General features: G+C 50.0%; 2 protein-coding genes across 4 annotated transcripts; one reads left to right on the forward strand and one right to left on the reverse strand.

The window, feature by feature from the left end:
• The first annotated feature begins 848 nt into the window (after nucleotides 1-848).
• MLF2 (myeloid leukemia factor 2) lies at nucleotides 849-8,105 on the forward strand. Of its 2 annotated transcripts, none has more exons than XM_032207064.1 (8): nucleotides 849-1,156; nucleotides 2,592-2,718; nucleotides 3,043-3,078; nucleotides 5,172-5,225; nucleotides 5,965-6,090; nucleotides 6,442-6,601; nucleotides 6,694-6,859; nucleotides 7,505-8,105. In XM_032207064.1, exons 1-8 carry the CDS (start codon nucleotides 1,107-1,109, stop codon nucleotides 7,515-7,517), a joined length of 732 nt encoding a protein of 243 aa, XP_032062955.1. In that variant the 5' UTR covers nucleotides 849-1,106; the 3' UTR covers nucleotides 7,518-8,105. The 2 variants fall into 2 exon arrangements, with proteins under 2 accessions (XP_032062955.1, XP_032062945.1); XM_032207054.1 differs by having other exon boundaries at nucleotides 850-1,156; nucleotides 6,694-6,934.
• A 7,620-nt stretch (nucleotides 8,106-15,725) lies between these two features.
• On the reverse strand, nucleotides 15,726-18,687 carry COPS7A (COP9 signalosome subunit 7A). Of its 2 annotated transcripts, XM_032190885.1 has the most exons (8): nucleotides 18,423-18,687; nucleotides 18,234-18,309; nucleotides 17,898-17,986; nucleotides 17,619-17,821; nucleotides 17,031-17,136; nucleotides 16,623-16,774; nucleotides 16,243-16,308; nucleotides 15,726-15,993 (listed from the first exon to the last, which is right to left on the reverse strand). In XM_032190885.1, the coding sequence occupies exons 1-7, from the start codon at nucleotides 18,582-18,584 to the stop codon at nucleotides 16,269-16,271; spliced, it is 828 nt and encodes a 275-aa protein (XP_032046776.1). In that variant the 5' UTR covers nucleotides 18,585-18,687; the 3' UTR covers nucleotides 15,726-15,993; nucleotides 16,243-16,268. The 2 variants fall into 2 exon arrangements, with proteins under 2 accessions (XP_032046776.1, XP_032046767.1); XM_032190876.1 differs by having other exon boundaries at nucleotides 15,726-16,308.
• Nucleotides 18,688-18,932: the final 245 nt, after the last annotated feature.

Here is an 18,932-nt window from a genome sequence, read left to right on the forward strand (position 1 = left end):
GCTGGGGTGTTCGGGGGGAGGGAAGCAAGGCAGCCAGGCAAGGCAGGGAGGACGTGGGGTCGGGGGCAGCGGCGTGGCTCAGCACTGCCTTTTTGCCCTTGGCTCACCTCCTGCCTGCTGCCTGAGCTCCTTCCTCCTCCCCTTGCCCCCCATCCTCCTCCTCCTCCTCCTCGGGCAGGACCTGGGCGGCTCAAAAAAAAGGACGGAAACGGAGGGACGGGGCTGGCCGCTGTTATTCACGGCCGAGGACGGAAACGGGGAGCGTGACAGAAGCGAGACGGGAGGCCTGCTTTTCGTGCCCCTCCTCTCCCCTTGGTGCGTGGCGGTTATGCCCCAGCGCTTGGAGCGCGTTAGATGTCGTGCAGTGTGTGCCGTGCAGAAACATTGCATGCAAAAAAATGCAGATTCTGCATTTCTCAGAAATGAAAACAAAAAAAAAAAAGGGGGGGGGGGGGGGGGTTTGCATTTCCAGTTCATCCGTCCAGGGTTTTGCTCAGTGCTACCCATACACGTTTGCAAGCTCCCTCAGGGTGTGCTGGAGGGGCAATACCGCTGGTAACGCGCTCTTTGCCAACACGGGTTACGCTTACACCATTAATCGCAAGGACAGCTAGAGGAGTGCCCTGCAGGGCTCAGCCTCGGCCCCCAGTTTCGGGATCTGACCCCAAACCGGGAGGCGCAGCCCTCAGCGCCCCCCTTCCCCCTGCCCTGCCATTCCGCTGCCCGCCGCTAGGGGGCGCTGCCGCCGCTGGGGGCCGCCGCTTCCCGCCCTCCCCCCGTCCCCGTCCCCCCCCCCCCTCACGGCCCTGCGCATGCGCGCGGGGCGAGCCGGCGGCCGCGGGCGGGGCTGCGGGCGGACATGGCAGCCGGGCCGTGAGCCGCCCCCTCCTGCCCTCCGCCTCCTCCTCCTCCTCCTCCTCCTCCTCACGGGCAGGGGAAGGGGCACGGGGCCGGCCCCGGTCTGCTCCGGGCTCCGGGGGGCGGCCGCGGCGGGGTGAAGCCGCCTGTGAGGAGCGCCGGCCTGCTGCTGCTGCCCCCCCCCCTCCCCTCCCCTCAGTTCCCCTCAGCTCACCTCAGCTCAGCGCCCGGCGGCGGGCTCGGGCAGCATGTTCCGGCTGATGAGGGATGGGGAGCCCGAGGACCCCCTCTTCGCCATGTGAGTCGTGCTGGGGGGCTCGGGCAGGCTTGGGGGGGGTCTGCTGCGGCACTGCGGGGGCTCCGGGGGGCAGCGCAGGAGGCGTCGTGAGGGAAAGTAGGCCAGCGTGCCTCGTAGCTGGCTGGGGAGGAGAGGGGTAGGGTGCTTAACACATCTCCTGGCTTCAGGGCTTCTTCCTAGGAAGGTTCCAGTTCAAACGGGGGACGTCGGCTCTCCTGCTTGTTAGGCGCTGCTCTGCGGAAGGTGAAGAAGGCTTGTAAAGGAGTTGTCACGCTGCACGAAACTAAATAAGCAGGAAATTAGTGGCTCTGAAATATAAATCTTGAAATCCGCCAAAAGTGCCAAGCGCTGTTCGTGTGTTCTCTCTCACTTCGGTATTTTTGTCTGTCCGCAGACTGGTTGCTCTTGATAAAGCTCGCTAGTTCTTAACCGAAGCAGAGATAAGGATAAGACTGTACCGCAGTAAGAGTTTGTTTTCATTAAATATGGAGGAATTTGTGCAGGAGGAAAAAAGTCAGTTTTTTCTTTACAAAAGTGATGATAATCACCAACTTTATCAGCTGTAAACAAATTAGCAGGAGGGGAGACCTTGATGTCTCAGTTAATCACAGAATGAGTGTGTGTGCTTATTGATGTGGCGGGGATGAGTCTGGCTTTTATTATGCAAAGCATTTCCAGTAGAGACAGAAAAGTATTGGTTTGTGCTGGGTGCTTTTGTGATCTCAGGAAGCTCTGTGCCGCTCAGGTTATTCATGCTGAGGAAGGATAAATGCAGACTGTAAAATGGGCAGGGAAATGCTATGGTATTTCTCAGCCTCTTTGCTGTGGCTGCTGTCTTTTGTGACAGTTTGTGCCTGCTCTTTCTCTCTCCTTGCTTCTCCAGCATGTGTCAGTGTATACAGCCATCAAAGTGGAGGCTACAGAAGAAAGAAAGGAAAAGCATTTAGGGACCCTAATTATTGTTTTCTTTCATTCTGACTCTGAGACTTTGACCTGCAAAAGCTTTGTGATCTCGGCCTTGCAGGTGTACACGTAACATCACAGGAAAATAGCAGGTGGAGATGGTTTGGGGCAGGGGAATATCAGTGTCAGGCCATACAGGTTTCGGTCCTTGTATTTGAATGTGTTTGTGCACAGGTATGTGAAAGGATAAAAAAAAAAAATTACAATTGGAATGGCTTTAGCCATGCTTAGCCCAAAAGGAGCAGAACACTAACCTGCTGCTGAACAGACATCAGTTAGCACATGAGAAACAAGAAAAGAATGAGATCCAGAATTGTTTTTTTCCAGCCACAGGGATTACCACTCGTAATTTTCATTTTAAAAAGTACAGTCACAGTTACATAAGAGAAACTCTGTCAGAACAGGTCTATTATGCAGGGCTTTGTCTTCTGTCATCCCTTCCTCACCGCTGTTCTCCCAACCTTCTCAAAAGGGACCCTTTTGCTATCCACCGGCAGCACATGAACCGCATGTTTTCTGGAAGTTTTGGGTTCGGCCCGCTGCTCGGCATCACCGATGGGACCACTCCTGGGGCGCGCCAGGCCGGCCGCAGGATGCAGGTAAAAGAGGGGCTGAGTGCGGGGGCTCAGACACTGACAAGGCAGTGTCTTGGGTTGGGCATGCCCCTTGCCTTCTTGTGTTAGATGGAAGGAAGGGAAGGCATATGTGTTACTTCTAAAGGCCATAAATCAATAAAACTGGGAGTAATTTAGAAGCATTACTTCCATCTGATTTGTTAGCAGTGATACGATTTGAACCATTGTGGGTCTGTGGGACACTTCCTTAACTTACTTGTTGGGTCTGGGTGTGGGTGATCTGAGGAGGATGTAGTATTTGTCTGTTGCGAGATCATCCTCTATTCTGTTTTTCTGTTGTCCTGACAGGCAGGAGCTATCTCACCCTTTGGGATGCTGGGCATGGTAAGTACTCGTTTTTTCTGTGTCAAGTTTGAAGCTTCACGAATAATGGCTTCATGCAGAGATACATTAGCACTCTGTTAGCTAGTAGCTAAAATGTGACCAAGACCGTGTGTATCTCGTATGTAGTAGATGGTGAGGACGAACAGTGAGGGTGGGATGGTTTGAGGAGACCAGGATGAGCTCTGTTTGTCTTCAGATTTATAGTAAATGGAATACAGAAGAGGGTATTGAAGTGAAGCTGAATGTAGCTGGCTTTTCTTGGACCGCTTGCAATGAATTGCTGTATGACTTTAGGCCTTTTGGTTGTTCCCCTCTGATGTTTTAACCCGGCCTGTGAGCTGTTTTAGAGGGGAGAATCTGTTTATATGGATGGGCTGGATCTGAACCTTGAACAGGGAAGAGCTCTAAAGCTGTTATAGCACAACAGTTAGTAGGAACTGGGAGAGTTAATACCCAGGAAGAGCAGAAAGTCTCTTAATAACCTCATACGTCTAAAAAGAAGCAACAGATACATTTTAGAGGTCACGGAGGAGCTATGACAATGTAAGGAAAAGACTTGGCCTTCGTTAGGCTGAGGTGATTATTAAACCTCCTTTGCCAATGGTGTCGGACGGAAGAGCCAACAGAGTCATTGAGGGGAACAGGACTGGAGTGAGAAGGGTGTTCTCACGTACGTACAGCATGCTGATCTGTCATCTGCTGAAATAATACGGTGGAAATAGGTTATTACAGATGCAGCAACTTCAGCTGCCTTGTGGGATTGCCTCAGCGAGAGAGGCTAGCGTCCCAAAGTTGTTCTAGCTCGGAGAAGGATTAATAATACAAATAGATAGACTTCAAAGGATTATAACGTTGCATGTGAGTACTGGTCTGCTGAAAGCGAGAACAAGAATGTACTCGAGGAAGCAAAAAATAAAAACAAAAAATCAGCACATTTAAACTGACACAGTAATTCTGTTTACGTATTGCACAATTAACCTGTGAGACCTGCTGGCCCGGTACGTTACTGCAGCCTGTAGGTTTACGAGAATAAAAAACGAGGTGTTTATTGGGGAAAATAAGAAAAGCTATTATGTTAGGAAGAATATAATCTATGGAAACTCCCATGTGGTTTAAATTAATTGCTGATAGTGATGAGGCAAAAACATCCCTGAGGATGACTGTCTCATGGCTAAGTCCACTGTTAGTGCACATCCTGAGATTTCATCTCTTAACTTTGTTGAGTGCCTGGATTCACAAACCCCAGTTCTTCAGGAGTCAGGCTGGTCTCAGTTAGGACAGAGTTAATTTCCCTCCTGGTAGCTGGTAGGATGCTATGTTTTGGCTTAGGATGAGGAGAGTGCTGGTAACGTGCTGATGTGTTAATTGTTGCAGAGCAGTGCTTACACCAAGCCAAGGACATTTCAGCTTCTCGCTCTGTCCTGCCAGCGGGCAGGCTGGGGGAGCAGCAGGAGCTGGGAGGGGACAGACCCAGGGCAGCTGACCCAAACTGGCCAAATGGGGTCACGCTAAACAATATATAGGGGTGGCTAACCAGGGCAAGGAGGGTTGGACTGCTCGGGGTTAGGCTGGGCATCGGTCAGTGGGTGGTGAGCAATTGCATTGTGCATCACTTGTTTTGTACACGTTATTAGTAGTAGTACTATTATCATCATTAATGTTGTTATTATTTTTTTTTTCTGTTTTAATAAACTGTCTTTATCTCAACTCACAGGCTTCACTTTCCCGTTTCTCTCCACCATCCCAGAGAGGGAGGGGGGAGGGTGAGCGAACGGCTGTGTGGTGTTTAGCCGCCGGCTGGGTGAAACCACAACGAGGAGTCAGACTCCCACTAAAAGAACACCCTTTGTCCTCTCTGGGGATCTGGAGAACTAGAACATCTGTGCAATGCACCCTGAGAGACCAGAGAGAACAGCAACTATAAATCCTCTCTTTTTTTCTGAACTACTGATAGAAAGGGAAAATTACAAATTTACTTATTTATTTATCTTCTTGGACATCAGTTTTATGGCCTTTGCAGACAGCTTATTGTAGTTCTTTTCTCCTGTATCCGTCCAAGCTAACTGTTCCTGTGCTCTCTTCTTTTTTCTCAGGCAGGTGGCTTTATGGATATGTTTGGCATGATGAATGACATGATTGGGAACATGGTAAGAACCCTCAATGAATCCCTCTGTATGAAGGGGGGAGTACTGGAGGTGCTCCTACCGTCCTCTCTTGTCTCCCACCTTATTGTGCTGCTTTTGTGTTGGCTGCTCTCAAGCTGCTAGGGTGGCAGAGGCTTTCTCTCTTGTGTGCTGGCCAGGGTGAAATGACAGAGCTTTTTCTTGGGGCATACCTGCTGTGAGTGCAGCAAGGAGAAATAGGGGAGGAAGGAAGTGTGTGGGTAGGCTTGTTCAGAAAGAAACAAGAAGAGCTGCTCTCCAGAAAGATGGACCCACGGGAACTACGCTCACAGAATCCCAGAATGGTTGGGGTTGGAAGGGACCTCTGCAGGTCATCTGGGCCGCCCCCCAGTTCAAGCAGGGACACCTGGAGCAGGTTGTCCAGGACCATCTCCAGGTGGCTTTTGAACATTTCCAAGGAGGGAGACCACGCAACCTCTGTGGGCAGCCTCTCTGTTAGAGTGCTCAGTCACCCACGCAGTACAGAAGTGCTTCCTGATGTTTAAACAGAACCTCCCGTGTTCCAGTGCGTGCCCACTGCCTCTTGTCCTGGCGCTGGGCACCACTGAGAAGAGCCTGGCTCCATCTTCGTTGCATCGCTGGAAGAGCTGGACAGTCTTCCTTTTGTAATTCCCTCTTGCTTAATTGTACAGAGAGAGACGTAACCGCAATCTCTTCCTCCCTCCCTTTTCTGCTTTACACCACTGCTCATTTCCCCTTGCAGGAACATATGACAAACGGTGCTAACTGCCAGACGTTTACCTCCTCAACTGTCATCTCCTATTCCAACCTGGGTGACGGGCCCAAAGTCTATCAGGAGACCTCAGAGATGCGTTCAGCACCTGGCGGGGTAAGAGAGAGGCTGCAGTGTGTCTTCCCAGCACGAGGCTGCTGGCTTTGCTGACAGCGAATAGATCTCACTTGGTGCCTCGGTGTTGGCCACCCACAGCAGTTCTGTTTTGCAGTCAGCTGTGGTTTGAGGAACGCATTGTGAGTCACTGAACCATGCTGAGGGCCACTGGGAAGGGATGGTGGGGAGGGAATCCTTTTGGTTTTTTTTTTCCTCATTATTATGTTGCATCTGACATACGGGGAATGGTGGCAGTGCAACGTGCCTGAAGTTCTGTAGGCAAGAATCGGAGCGCCTTCTGGGGCTGGGAGAGTGATTTAAAACATTGATCCTGCACACATCTGCCCTCAGATCCGTGAGACGAGGCGGACTGTAAGGGACTCAGACAGTGGCTTGGAACAAATGTCTATTGGGCACCACATCAGGGAGAGAGCCCACATCATGCAGCGGTCCCGGAACCACCGCACAGGCGACCAGGAAGAAAGGCAGGACTACATCAACATGGACGAGAGTGAGTGCTGGCCACGTCCTCCTCCCCAGCAAACCCAGAAACCACTTCCTCCCTTTTTCCCCAGCTGAGCCTGTTTTCGTTTCCTTCCCTAGGTGATGCGGCTGCGTTTGACGACGAGTGGCGGCGAGAGACCTCCCGTTTTCGGCCACAGCGGGGCCTGGAGTACCGACGCCACGAGGGCACCGCTGGCCGCCGGGCCGAAGGGACTCGCCTCGCCATCCAGGGCCCTGAGGATTCTCCCTCCAGACAGTCCCGTCGGTATGACTGGTGAACCCAGAGCAGACCTTGTGGGGGGTGCAGCGTGCTCACCCCCAAATCTATCCACACACTATTGTAAGTCTTAACAAGGCTTGACTTCTCTTTTCCATCTTCCACTGCACGGTTGCTTCTTAGCCGTATGGGCTTTCTTTTCGTTGCCCCAGTCCTGTAGTATTTCGAAGCGTTGGAATCAGGTGTGTTTTCCCAGATACTGTGAAGAGCAGGGGAAGGTGGGAGTTCTGAGAAAATCACGTTCTGAGTGGAAAAGTGGAAACTGTCGAAGTTAGTTTTGTCATCAAGAAATGAAGATGCTGTCAGCCATAAGTGGTGGTTGAAGTGGTATGAGATCATGCAGGACCACAATCCACAGAGTGTTTATATTGTCATTGTGTAGAACTCCGAGAATGTTTACTGTCAAAACAGGTTGAAATACAAATAAGTGCTAAACTCTGTTGTCCTGTGTTTTGAGGGTTCACTAGCACGTGATCTAGTGCTTGAAAATCAGTGAATTGTTTGTTTTTTGTTTTTTTTTTTTTTTTTTATCTTTAACCATCACCCTTAAGATTGCCTTTATCTGTCTTCTGTGCTGCTTTCTAATCACCACTTACTCTTTTTATGTTCTCTCTTTGTTTCCCTTCCTCCCAGGTACAGACAGTGAAACTCTGAAGCCCCTTCAAAGCTCCACTTGGACCCTCCTCAAATTTAGTATTAACCTCCTTCCCACTTAAGAATTGAAACAAAGCAACTAATCTTCTGCGTTGCTCTTTTTTGCCCCATTTGGGTGCTGCCGTGGGTCACGGAGAATCTCACTGATGTGCAAGGAACGTGTTAATTGCCCATTCCCTTTCTGCTCTCCCTTGGTTCTTTTCTGCCAGTAGTGGTGGGCACGAGGAGCTGCCACCTTGCCTCTTCCATCCTTTCCACTCTTCCTCTGCTGGGTTGGGCTGGTTCTGGAGTTTGTGTTTAGTCCCCTGTGAAAGAAAGATGAGGGAATCCTGCTAGACCCCTGTGTTAGTCCCCTCACTGGGACAAAGGCTTCTCTTCCCCTCCTGGTCCTTGGTGCAGCTCTGGAGAAGCAGAAGGATGTGTGTTTTAGAGAGGTGATGAGCAGAACAAAAGCTGGATTACCTGTGGGCCCCCCGACCTTTCTTCGATTGGCTCCCCCACTTTTTTAATTTGTGGAACTTGTAACTAGATGTTTACTGAATAAAGAAACAAACTAAAGAATTCTCGGATGGTTTTTTTACTTCCTGCTAATCTAATTGTTCCTGATGTGGAATTAGGTAACCTCTTTCATATCCTTAGGAAGCAGCTGAGTAGAAATTCAGTGTCTAAGGCTTTTTTTCCTATAAAACCTTCTCGCATCGTTAAAGTGAGATAATGCTCAGTGACAACATGGAAATTGTAAGGGACCCAACCACCCGCCACTTGCAAAAAGACACTCTAATTGCTGTAGCTTCACTGCATGTTCAAGGGGAACTGTGGAGGCTTTTTCTTGCTGCCTGGTCATCTGTGCAGCCCTAAACGAGGCCTCTAGGGTTCCTGGATAGCTGGGGAGTATTTCCATGATTTGCTCATTATTTCTCTGCAACCCAGGCTGACAACGTTTGACATTTCTACCAGTGATCTCTTAACTTCGGTATTAGGTGAAGCTTGAAAAGCATTGGGAATACAGGACCAAGAAAGATCTCCTGGGCTTCTGGGCCAATTTCTTGCTCTGGCGTGTCCTGTTATGTAAACTATTTCATAAATTAATTTGGAACAGAACAGAGGAAATTAATGCTTGACTTGTGCTTGAGAATGGTGTGCCGGGGTTTTACCGTGTCTTACCGTGTTGTACCCTAACAGAGGGACAGACACCTCGTGGAGTACTGATTGCTTTGCCCCAAAAAATAGGATGCAGAATCTGGTGTGTTAAAGGTTGGGGCAGAGTTTACGCATGTTCCGCCCTCCAAGGAAGCACAGGGAAGAGCCTTATCTGATGGCAGGCTCTGTCCCCACTTCTATCCCCCATAGTAAACCCCAGCAGGAGTCCTGCACTTCAGGTGGTGGCTCAGCAAGGCCTCCACCTCTGGGGTGCGTTTGGAGAAGGCCTCATGAGTACGGAGGGGAAGAATCACTTAACAGGGTGTTAAACCCTGGCTTCAGGCAGATTGCTTTCAAAGGGGGAACAGTACACCTCTGACTCTCAGTCCCAGGAGGCAGTTTTTCACCTCAAGCTTTGGGGTCTGCTGAAATGTTTTCACCTGCTTTGGGCTGACATTGATCCGGGCCTGGCAGTGCCTTTCGATCGGTGGCTTGAGGGACTGCAGAAAAGAGGAAAGAACGCGAAGGAAAGGAGAAAGGGCGGATCTGTACCTCAGTGGGAATAGATTTACTGCCTTCACTGCCTTCTGCTGAGTGAGTGCGAGTTGTGCTTGGGGCTTGTGCTTTCACCAGAACCCTGGTTTGATGAAAATTCACTTACTGATTACAGATGTAGGCTATTAATCAAAAGGAAGAGAGTGCAGAGAATTGCATGGAGGCAAAAAAAGAGAAAGGTGTGTGTGTGTGCACAACCATTTATTTACTCCTGTTCCTGCCTTTAGACAAGATGTGAGAAGCCTGAAGTTGTTTTAAGAACGCAGGTGAAGTCTGCGTGCAGAGAAGGTGCGCTGCTGTAATTGGAGTGCCTGAAAACAAGAACGCAAACACACGATCAGAAAGCCCCCTTCTGATTAAACCACTACAACTTTGGCATTTAGACTGCACCTAAGTGTTTTTTTTGTTTGTTTGTTTTTTTAAACACATTAACTACAGTTTCAGGTGAAAAGAGTTTCCTGTTTCAAAGTAATCGATGGTTGTGTCAGGGCATGCTGAAGGCCTGGGATGTCTTTTTGTGGCTCCTGAAATTGTAAAAGGTCAGTTTTATCAGCTGAATGTTCATAAGTCCATGTGGCCTGATGGGATTCACCCCAGAGTACTGAACTGTGTGTGTTATAACTGGACCCCCCCCCAACAGTTTACCTAAGGTCTTGGGAGTCTGGGAAAGCACAGGGTGGCTGGGGGTGAGCCAGCGTGATATCACTGTACAAGACATACATGAGAGGAAATGACAGCCCTATCAGTTTAACCTCAGTCCCTGGAAAAGGTAGGGAGAAGGTCACCTCCTGTTAAATCAGGTTGCCCAAAGCTCCATCCAGCCTGGCCTTGAGCACCTCTAGGGATGGGGCATCCACGGCTGCTCTGAGCAACCAGTGCCTCACCACCCGCACAGTAAAGAATTTCTTCCTAATATCTCATCTAAATCTCACCTCTTTTAGTTTAAAACCATTCCCCCTTGTCCCATCACTACACCCCCTGACAAAGAGTCCCTCCCCAGCTTTCCTGCAGGCCCCCTTTAGGTACTGGAAGGCTGCTCTAAGATCCCTCCTCAGCCTCCTCTTCTCCCTGGCTCCCTCAGCCTGTTTTCTTCCGCTACGTTCAGCGTAAGAAAGGTGAGAATGGATGTTCCCTATATGAAAGTCAAACGTTTAAGTTGCAAGGGGCATACTTCCAAGCCATTTTTATCCATCCGAAGGAGACAAAATCAGTTCTCAGTCTTTATCTGGTATCTATCACCTTCAGATGAGGCTTGTTGGAGCACCAAAGCCAGGCAATTTGGCGATGCTTCTGGTTCTGGCTAAGGAGCAAGTAGAGCACCTGGAGCTGAGATAGAGGAGCCTGCCAGGACTACTAAAATAAAACATAAGTTTTGAAGCTTTCCATATATAAACATTTATCATGAAAATGGGAGCTATTAGAGCTACTGGGAAACTTCTCCTTGAACAGTTCTGTCGGTAGCCCTGAGGCTCTGCACCTTTCACTGCACTTTTTAAAGCCGTAAAGTATTGGGGAAGTAAGATGAACACGGGAAAATTAACCTTGTGCCCATATTTATAAACAGTAAATGAGGTGATATCCTAGCTGTAAATCAGTTAAACCGGCATTAAGTTAAGATAAGAGAGTGAAAACGCAATTGGTTTAAAAATTAAGAAGGATGTATCGATGTTCCCATGCTGGCTTCCCCTCAGTTGTTCCTAAAAACTGTCATCTTTTCTGATGCAGTTGTGGGCTGGGCTAACAAAGGCACTACAGGAACCTAAAGTCACACCAGCACATGACATCTAACTTGGCCATGCAGGCCTATTCTCTGATTTTTGTTTTTATTTTTATTTTTAACAACAAAAGGGTCTATAATATAAATTCTAGCTTACTGGGAGATTTCAAGTAACTAGGAGGGAAAGAGTCCCCAGAATACTGAAATATTTCTAACAGGATGCTGTTCTGAAACGAATGCTCATTAGCAGTTTGATTAATGATCTGAAAGAAGAAATTAAACCAGTGCTGATGAAGCTTTTGCGGGACACAAGGAAAGAGGGAGGTAATAAATTCTGGGAAGCGATGAGATACGCAGTGCAGCCCGTACCCACTGGCACAGGGTTTGTTTGTCACTGGTGAGTGGTTGTGGCTGCACTGACAGCAGAAAGGCATTCATCTCGGAGCATAAAGGTGTTCGAGATGGAAGACTTTTTGGAAACTCTGAAGGGACTCTAAAAAGAATTAGGGGGCTGGGAGACAACCCTGTAAATTAATTTTAAATGCATAATTATTCAGTTGTACAAACGGGGTGGACTTGGATACATTAGTCTGGCATCATCAAGAACAGAGGAGAAATTTCTTCCCTATACCACAGCAGTGAAACCATTGCTTGAAGCGTTTTGTCTGAGATTCCTGCTCTGAGAAAGACACCAAAGATTCGAAGGAGTCCAGAAGGGAGGAGCAAGGATGACTCGAAGCCTGGAAGCGATGAGAGGCACCACAAAATGAAATGAACTGGAAGTCCAGCTTGAGCCTGGGCTGGCGTTACTTTATGGGAAGGAAGTTTCTGACAGTAGAGGGCTCTTTAACCCAGCAGAAAACCTGCAGCTCCCTGATGAGGAGGCTGGAAATGAGGTGCAGGCTTTCACTGGGGAGAGCAATCATTAGAAGACACCTGGACTGTCCAGATCTTGCTACACCAAAACCTGGATGGGGATGCCTCAGACAGAAGTTGGGGAGCAGACGCAGGAACGGGGGTAGGTAGTTTTCGGGAAGCCTCATGGGAAGCCAAACGCCGTGATTATATTGTTCCCATCAGACTTTAAAAATCCATGAATCAGAGAAGAAAAGCAGGCTGGCGCAGTACTAGACTGCAGGGAAGGGTGGGAAAGGGAGGAAGAAAACTGGTGACCTGACAGATACTTCAAAGCAGAGAGGACAAAAGAGAGTTGCAGGAAACAGAGCCGTCTGTAGGCATGATGCTCTGTTTGGGAAATAAATGCACATTGTGAGCCTGGAGTGCGAAATCCCCCAAATAGCTGTCCCACAGCACAGGCTGGATATGGGAGAACAACAAGATTTAAAATAGAGCTCAGTATGCAGTCTAGCTTAAAAGCACTGGTGTGATTTTGCCACGTTTATCTATTTTCCAAACCATTCTGAAAAATAACTTATTTTTCACCCCTGATTTAAATGTAACTTTTTTTTTTTTTTTTTTCCTCCTGGCGATTTTCTTTTTTAAAGACATCACTTCACAAGATATCCCCATGAGGAAACTCTGCTCAGATGATTATTACTTCCACCGTTTCCTTGCATCTGGCAGTTTTGGCTGGCTGGGTTTATAAATCCTGAGGGCACTTAATACAAGCCGACGGGGGTGAAGGGAGATACACAGGGACAATCATGGGATCAACACTGCCTATCTCCACCTGCTGCTGCCGTAAGCTGGAAGCAGAGATACCAGCCTCATGATATCCATCCCCTGTTATTGGCAGGGAAAAGGAAAAAAACAAACAAAACAAAAACCAGCAGACGCATTGCCAGACTGCGTCAGAGTGTCACACAGGAAGAAGTAGATGGTCTTAAAGGTGTCAATAACAGCAAAAGGGACTAAAGTTAGTAGAGCAAAAGAAAAGGCACATACAAACTGAAGTCAAGACTGACTTAGCTGTAAACTCTTAGCTTTAAATTGGAGCCTCTTTGATTGTAAGCAGTGAAAAAAGAAAGACTTGGGATCACCAGTAAATCATATAACAACTGTGAGCACTTACTGCAGCATCAGGAAAAAGACAAATGCAATCCTGAAGGCATTTACAGTAGCTACAGGTATGTATTGCTGCTGCTGTGCAAGATGTTGATAAGACTTGATCAGTGGATGAGAACTGTGCTTGTTTCTAGCCAAGAAAGCTTAATTTGAAGTGCAGGTAAGAGCTTGTAGGATACGACCTATGAAGAGCTCATAATATCTGAGGAGACAGGTTAGGCAAAGTGGAGTCTATACACAAGGGAGAGAGGTACCGGGGAGGAAAAACAGTTTAATCTAAAGCCACATTGGCACGGGAACAAGAGAATATAAACTAGCTGTGAATACATTTAAGCTGGAAATTAGACAAACTTCCTAACCACGGCGGCAGGCAGGTTCTGGGGCAGCCTTCCAAGAGGACTACCGGGGACGATAAAATTAACCAGCTTTTGGTTGGCGCTGGAGAAGCTCACACAAGGGGCTACGACGCAGTACCAGCAGTGGGAAGAGATCACACCCGGTCACTGGGAGTCTCCATCCCCATCCTGCCCCTTCCAAAGGGATGGTTCATCTTTCTGCCTGCACCCTTGAAGCCATTGCTAAATGCCTCAGAGGTCAGGGCAAGGAATCCCACAAGGAGACAGGGCAAGGGCTTCCCAGAATTATATTGTCCTGATCCGAAGGGGATGGGGCTTTGCTTGTGCTTTGGAGCAGCTTTTTACACACACATAAATGCTACAATAATTCTGGACGTTCGTGTTATCCATGTGAGGTTCATAGCTCGAGGATCCAGCTGGCATTTTGGTGCTAAATGAATTGCTAACCAGCGATTTCTGGCAGCTACTTTGAGACGCACCGGCCCATCCCTTCTCCAAAAGACAAACACGAGTAACCTTTCCTATGTCTCATCTGGGGAGCAGGGACAAGGACAGCCTCAGCAACCCCAGCAAACAGCCCGGAGCCCTTCTGGGAGCTGCTGAACAAAGAGCCCACCGCTGCTGCTGGAGCTCCTGGAGCTCAGGGCCGAGGCTGCTGTGTCCCAGAGCTGCTGCAGAGACTTCCCTGCAGCTGTGCTCCTAATAAAAACCCACGGTTGCTGCTCGCCCTAGGAGGTGGAGGTGTCTGGCAAAATCCTGACATCGCTCCACACACTCAGGTGTAAACTGGGAGGAGGAGGGACGGAGCAACTCAGCCCCTGGCCGCATCGCTGCCCTCTCCCCTTGTCTGAACCCAGATGTGTGAGTCCTGCGTATAATGCACAAAGAGGGCCGCAGTGAATGACTGCTCAGCCGTGCCAGGGCTGGCAGGGCTCCTGCTCCCAGAGCTGGGACTAGCACATCTCGTCACGCCCTCCCCTCTACAGCCCACTGAACCTCTCATTCTTTCGCCCCTGCTTTGGCTGCCGTGTCTCCAGATACTTCTGCTCTGCTTGGGGCCTCGCTCTGCTTTGGGAGAAAGCAGGGTTAAAAACACAAAGAGGACATTTAAAATTAAAATGAAAACTTGCAATAATAATGCTCGGTACTTATCTCACTCTTGCCATCTTCAAAGTGATTTACAAATGTTAACTAATTAATTAATCTCCGCAGCCTCCCTGACTGAAATTCAAAGTCAAGGCTGAAGCGAACAGGAAAACAAGCAGCGTGGTTTTCAGGTGAAGGGCAAAGCGAAACCCCTGCTCCTGCCTGCTATTTGCCATCAGGCAAGGCAATTTGCAGCGACGTTTTCCTCTCAGTTATTTTTCAGACGTACAAAAGGTCTAAAGTAATTTTATCTGTCACTGCCTGCTTCCTTTTTCTTAATCTCCCCCGTTAGCCCCTCGGTCCATGACCAGCCCTTCCCAGGGAGCAGGAGATTTGGATGCCCACAGACATCGCTGCCTCTCGCCGACGTGTGGAAATGTGGAGAGCACGGTGACCTTCCCCACCGAGAAAAACAGCTGAAGGTGACGCGATGCAGAGGGAGGAAGGCTCAAAATAATTCCAACAAAAGCCGAAGGTGTAGTCGCAACCCCTCGCTGCGCTTTATGGAAAGCAGGACTCATCAAGTGAACTCACTACTTCTGCCAATTAGTCAGCCCAAATCGGAGAGCCGGGACCAAGCTCTGCGCTCCTGCAGGCAGATTCACGCTTCCTGCCTGGGCAAAGTTCAGGGCCTTCTGTTGTCCCATTAATATTTTTTTTTTGGTGGTTTGCTCACGCACAGAAACGCCGGGTCAGGGAATGCAATGTTAGTGTTGGCACACAGCGAGAGGCAGAGCTGAGTGGGGGCAGCAGTCACAGTGTCAGCGTACATCAGCTGCCACAGAGCCACCACGCAGCGTGGCGCCCGCAGCTGCCTGACTGCTCCAAGGCAGTTTCAAGGATGCATCCTCCGAAGAACCCGACAGCTTCTTCAGGGCACCTCACAGCAGCCAATTTCACCTCCTTTTTTTTTTTTTTTTTTTTTTTTAACCTCTAAGGATCCCCGAAAAGCACCTCCTTCAAATGCTCTGGATGCAAAGCAGTTACACAAGAAACTCTTTAAATAAGAATTACGTTTCATCCCTGCATTACAGATGTGTTCATAGAATCACAGAATGGTTTGTGTTGGAAGGGACCTTGAAGCCCATCCAGTTCCAGCCCCCTGCCATGGGCAGGGACGCCTCCCACCAGCCCAGGTTGCCCAAAGCCCCATCCAGCCTGGCCTTGAGCACTGCCAGGGCTGTCATGGTTTATACAGGAATATCCAAAATCAGTATATGAGGCAAAGAGACACCGTCACAGGAACACAAGTCTGTATAGATATGTCCATAGATCTATATTTTTATTGTTTTATATATATTTATAATATATTTATATATTTTTAAAAGAATCCCTTCAAAAACTACCCTCCCACCTAGCAAAACAAAGTTTAAACAACCAAAGATGGCAGCTGCATCCTGGAACAAAGTGTCCCAGGGGTCTCATAGAGCCAAAATGATTGCTGAGCACCAGTGCACTCGTTCCAAGCTTCTGTGATGCCCTACGGATGCAAAGGTGACTGACGGACTTTTATGGCTCTTTAAATTTACCTGTCAGAAGACAGGGAGAGAGAAAGAAACACATGATCGTGATGATGGGAGCCTGAGGGGCAGGGGAAACAGCAACACATTCAACTGGAAGCTTAGTGTGTGAAATGCCTGGAAAAGAAGTGAAGGAGATAGGAAAGAGAACAAACATGCAGAAGAATTAGTTGGCAAGATGGATCTCAGAGATGAGCTCAGAAGCATCACACTTGGGACCCTCGCTACCCCTCCATCCCCCAAGTCTCTTCCTCCTACCCTCCCAGCTGTGAAGGGCGATCCAACTAGTTTGACTTAGACCAAATCTTCGCGCTGCCCCGGAGCCTGTGGAGAGAGGGAAAAAAAGAAATCAAACTGAACACTAAATTTCGTGCCTGACTTCCTCTGCAAAATGTGCACAGAGAAGAGCAGCTGACATTCTTTGTGAGAGAAGAGAACACAAGGAAGGCTTGTGAACTCAGCTTCAGTTAAGGAGCTGCAGAGACTCCCCTCCAAATCAGCAGGAGGCAGAAGTCTGCTGGGACCATCCCACCTCCAGGGAACACAGACCCCTGCAGCCCCTGACCTTACTGCTTTGTCACAGCACTCCCCTGAATGCGCACAGACAGTGGCAGTATTTGTTTGCCACCACTCCTCACCCTTTGGCTTTGGAAGTTTTCTTGCTGGCCTGGCGCTGGTTGGTGCCAGGCGCTGGCTCCCTGAGCTCTGTTAGGTGCTGTTCTGGGTCTTGGGACGTAGCTGCTGCGGCAGCTGCTGTTGTCACTTTAATTGTCTTCTTCAGATTTGCTACCTGAAACAACAATAAAGCAAGAACCGAGGAATTTCCCCATTTTTATGTTTTAAGAGCTGCAAACACAGGTCAAAGTGCTAACAGCTGCCCAGACCTTGGCACTGCAGAGGAGTGTTTAGCTGATTTAGGGTTCTTCAGGCACAACCACGCAGGGGGTTGCAACCTTACTTAAGCAAAGACTGCGACAATGACCAAATACTGGTTCCAGTCATTTTTAAGTGAGGGGTACTAGCAGCTCCCTCCTCAGCCCACTCACCTCGCTCTCTATCTGCTGCTTGAGTGCCAGCTGTTGCTCTTTGTGTTGGTTGGCTCGGCTAACCTGTTCTTCGATGCCAGACAAGACAACTTCACAGCCCTGGCACCTGCAGAGAAGAGGTAAAGCTGAACAGGACAGGTAATTTATACTGCACAGAACAAACAAACAAACAAACAAACATGAAGGATGACAAGTTTAACTCTACAGAGACCAAACAGCCTTGAAGGTGAGGGCTACACCAGGCAGGAAAGGCACAGGAACAGCAGTCCAATGTAATAATATAGTGCCATTATTATCTGGGAGGGAGGGGGGGGCAAATAACAAAGTCACACTAAGTTGGGCACTACAGATGGATACTCAGAAAGCCTCCTGCTGCCAGCCAGGACTGGTTGCAAAGGTTGCTGCAGTTATCTCACTCCTCCAGCATGGAGGAATTTGGAAAATTGTTTTCCACTGTGCAAAGGGAAAGGGGGTAGAGGAGGCCACCTCACTACACTACCCCCCAACAACACACAGGGGACCTGGTGAAGCCCCTGCCCACTCCTGCGACTTTTTTTTAGGTGTTAGTACGGGGGGCTTCCTCCTCACCACTCCTGCAATGTGCGGGTGATGGTGCTTAGCTCCTCCCTCCGGATGTCCCTCCCAATGCTGTAATCCACCTCCAGGCGCTGGTTCCGCTGATCCAAGCTCCCTCGCAGCACATCTGCGTACACAGCCTCAATCACAAGGTCCTCCAGCTGCCGCACGTTCTTCAGCTGCAGCTGCTCCAGCAGCACCGAGTAGGGGATGCACTGCGGAAAGACGGCAGCGCCTAGCACGAGGCCAACCCCAGAGGGAGGAGGGCTCGGGGTAACAGAGGGGCATTACCTTGATCTTGGCGGCCAGGGTGACGACTGACAGGTGCCTCAGTTTATTCTTCTGGGCCTCTGTCAAGGGAGGGAGGTTTGCTGCTTCAGCTGTCGCAAAGGGAAGAGCAGATATTAGAATTTATGCCCCAATCTCCATTCCCCAGTGGTGTGACTGAAGTATATGCACCGTGCCTGTTTCTTACAGCCTCTGCGCAACCCCCTGAGCAGCACCTTGCCTCGGGGACCCCCAAAACCACCTCACAGCCCCCAAAACCTTATATTACGGCATCCTCCCCACCGCAGCGTGCTCCCCAGCCTCCCCCCTCCCTCCAGCACAGGCAGAGGCAGGGCTCACCCAGGTAATCGGCGTAGGTGCCGTAGGCGAAGATGGTCAGGAGGCGAAAGACGGGCGAGAACTCGCTGTCGGCCAGCTGCGGGACAGAGGGCTCGGGTCAGGGCACGGCGCCGGGCTGCGGGCGCTGCGTGGTGGGGTCGGTGCCGGTGCCGGTGCCGGTGCCGGTGCCGGTGCCGGGTCCGGGCTCACCTCCCGCACGGCCGGCATGTCCAGCAGCTCCCCGAAGACGTAGATGCCCGGCGCCTCCAGCACCTGGTGGATCAGGCTGGCCAGGGCGGCGCCGCGGGCGGCCTTGGCGAGCAGCAGGAACTGCTCCTGGCTCTGCCCCGTCACCTTCCCCTCGGCCGCCATGGCACCGACACCGCCACCGCCACCGGCAGCCGCGGCGCTGGGCACGGCCCCGCCGCGATCGCTCCCCACAACGCAGGCCCCGGCCCCGCCGCCCTCACCAGCGGCCCCTTCCGGGTGTGGCGCCTCCTCCTCCTCCTCCTCCTCCTCCTTCTCCTCCTCCTCCTCCTCGTCCTGCGCCCCCTGCGGGTCCTCTCCGCACCTGAGGCATAGCGACGGGGCTTTGCCTCGTCCCTCGGTCAAAGGAATGGGTTTTGGGGTTAAACTCCGGGCTCCCGGAGTCATTATATCCCAAGTTTCCATCTCGCCTTGCTAAAAACAGCCCGCGAGTGCCCGTCTTTGTGGTTACAG

The sequence above is a fragment of the Aythya fuligula genome, chromosome 1, assembly GCF_009819795.1.
Source record: "Aythya fuligula isolate bAytFul2 chromosome 1, bAytFul2.pri, whole genome shotgun sequence".
NCBI classification, from domain to species: Eukaryota; Metazoa; Chordata; class Aves; order Anseriformes; family Anatidae; genus Aythya; species Aythya fuligula.

Bases quoted from the DNA above. Each gene is read 5' to 3' on its own strand.
- MLF2 (XM_032207064.1), top strand. From the start codon at position 1,107: ATGTTCCGGCTGATGAGGGATGGGGAGCCCGAGGACCCCCTCTTCGCC. The intron at 5,226-5,964 runs GTAAGAACCCTC...TTCCCCTTGCAG, and splicing joins ATGACATGATTGGGAACATG to GAACATATGACAAACGGTGC. The intron at 6,091-6,441 runs GTAAGAGAGAGG...ATCTGCCCTCAG, and splicing joins TGCGTTCAGCACCTGGCGGG to ATCCGTGAGACGAGGCGGAC.
- COPS7A (XM_032190885.1), bottom strand. From the start codon at position 18,584: ATGGCGGCCGAGGGGAAGGTGACGGGGCAGAGCCAGGAGCAGTTCCTG. The intron at 17,987-18,233 runs GTGAGCCCTGCC...CCTTTGCGACAG, and splicing joins CACCTACGCCGATTACCTGG to CTGAAGCAGCAAACCTCCCT. The intron at 17,137-17,618 runs GTGAGGAGGAAG...TCTTCTCTGCAG, and splicing joins ACCCGCACATTGCAGGAGTG to GTGCCAGGGCTGTGAAGTTG.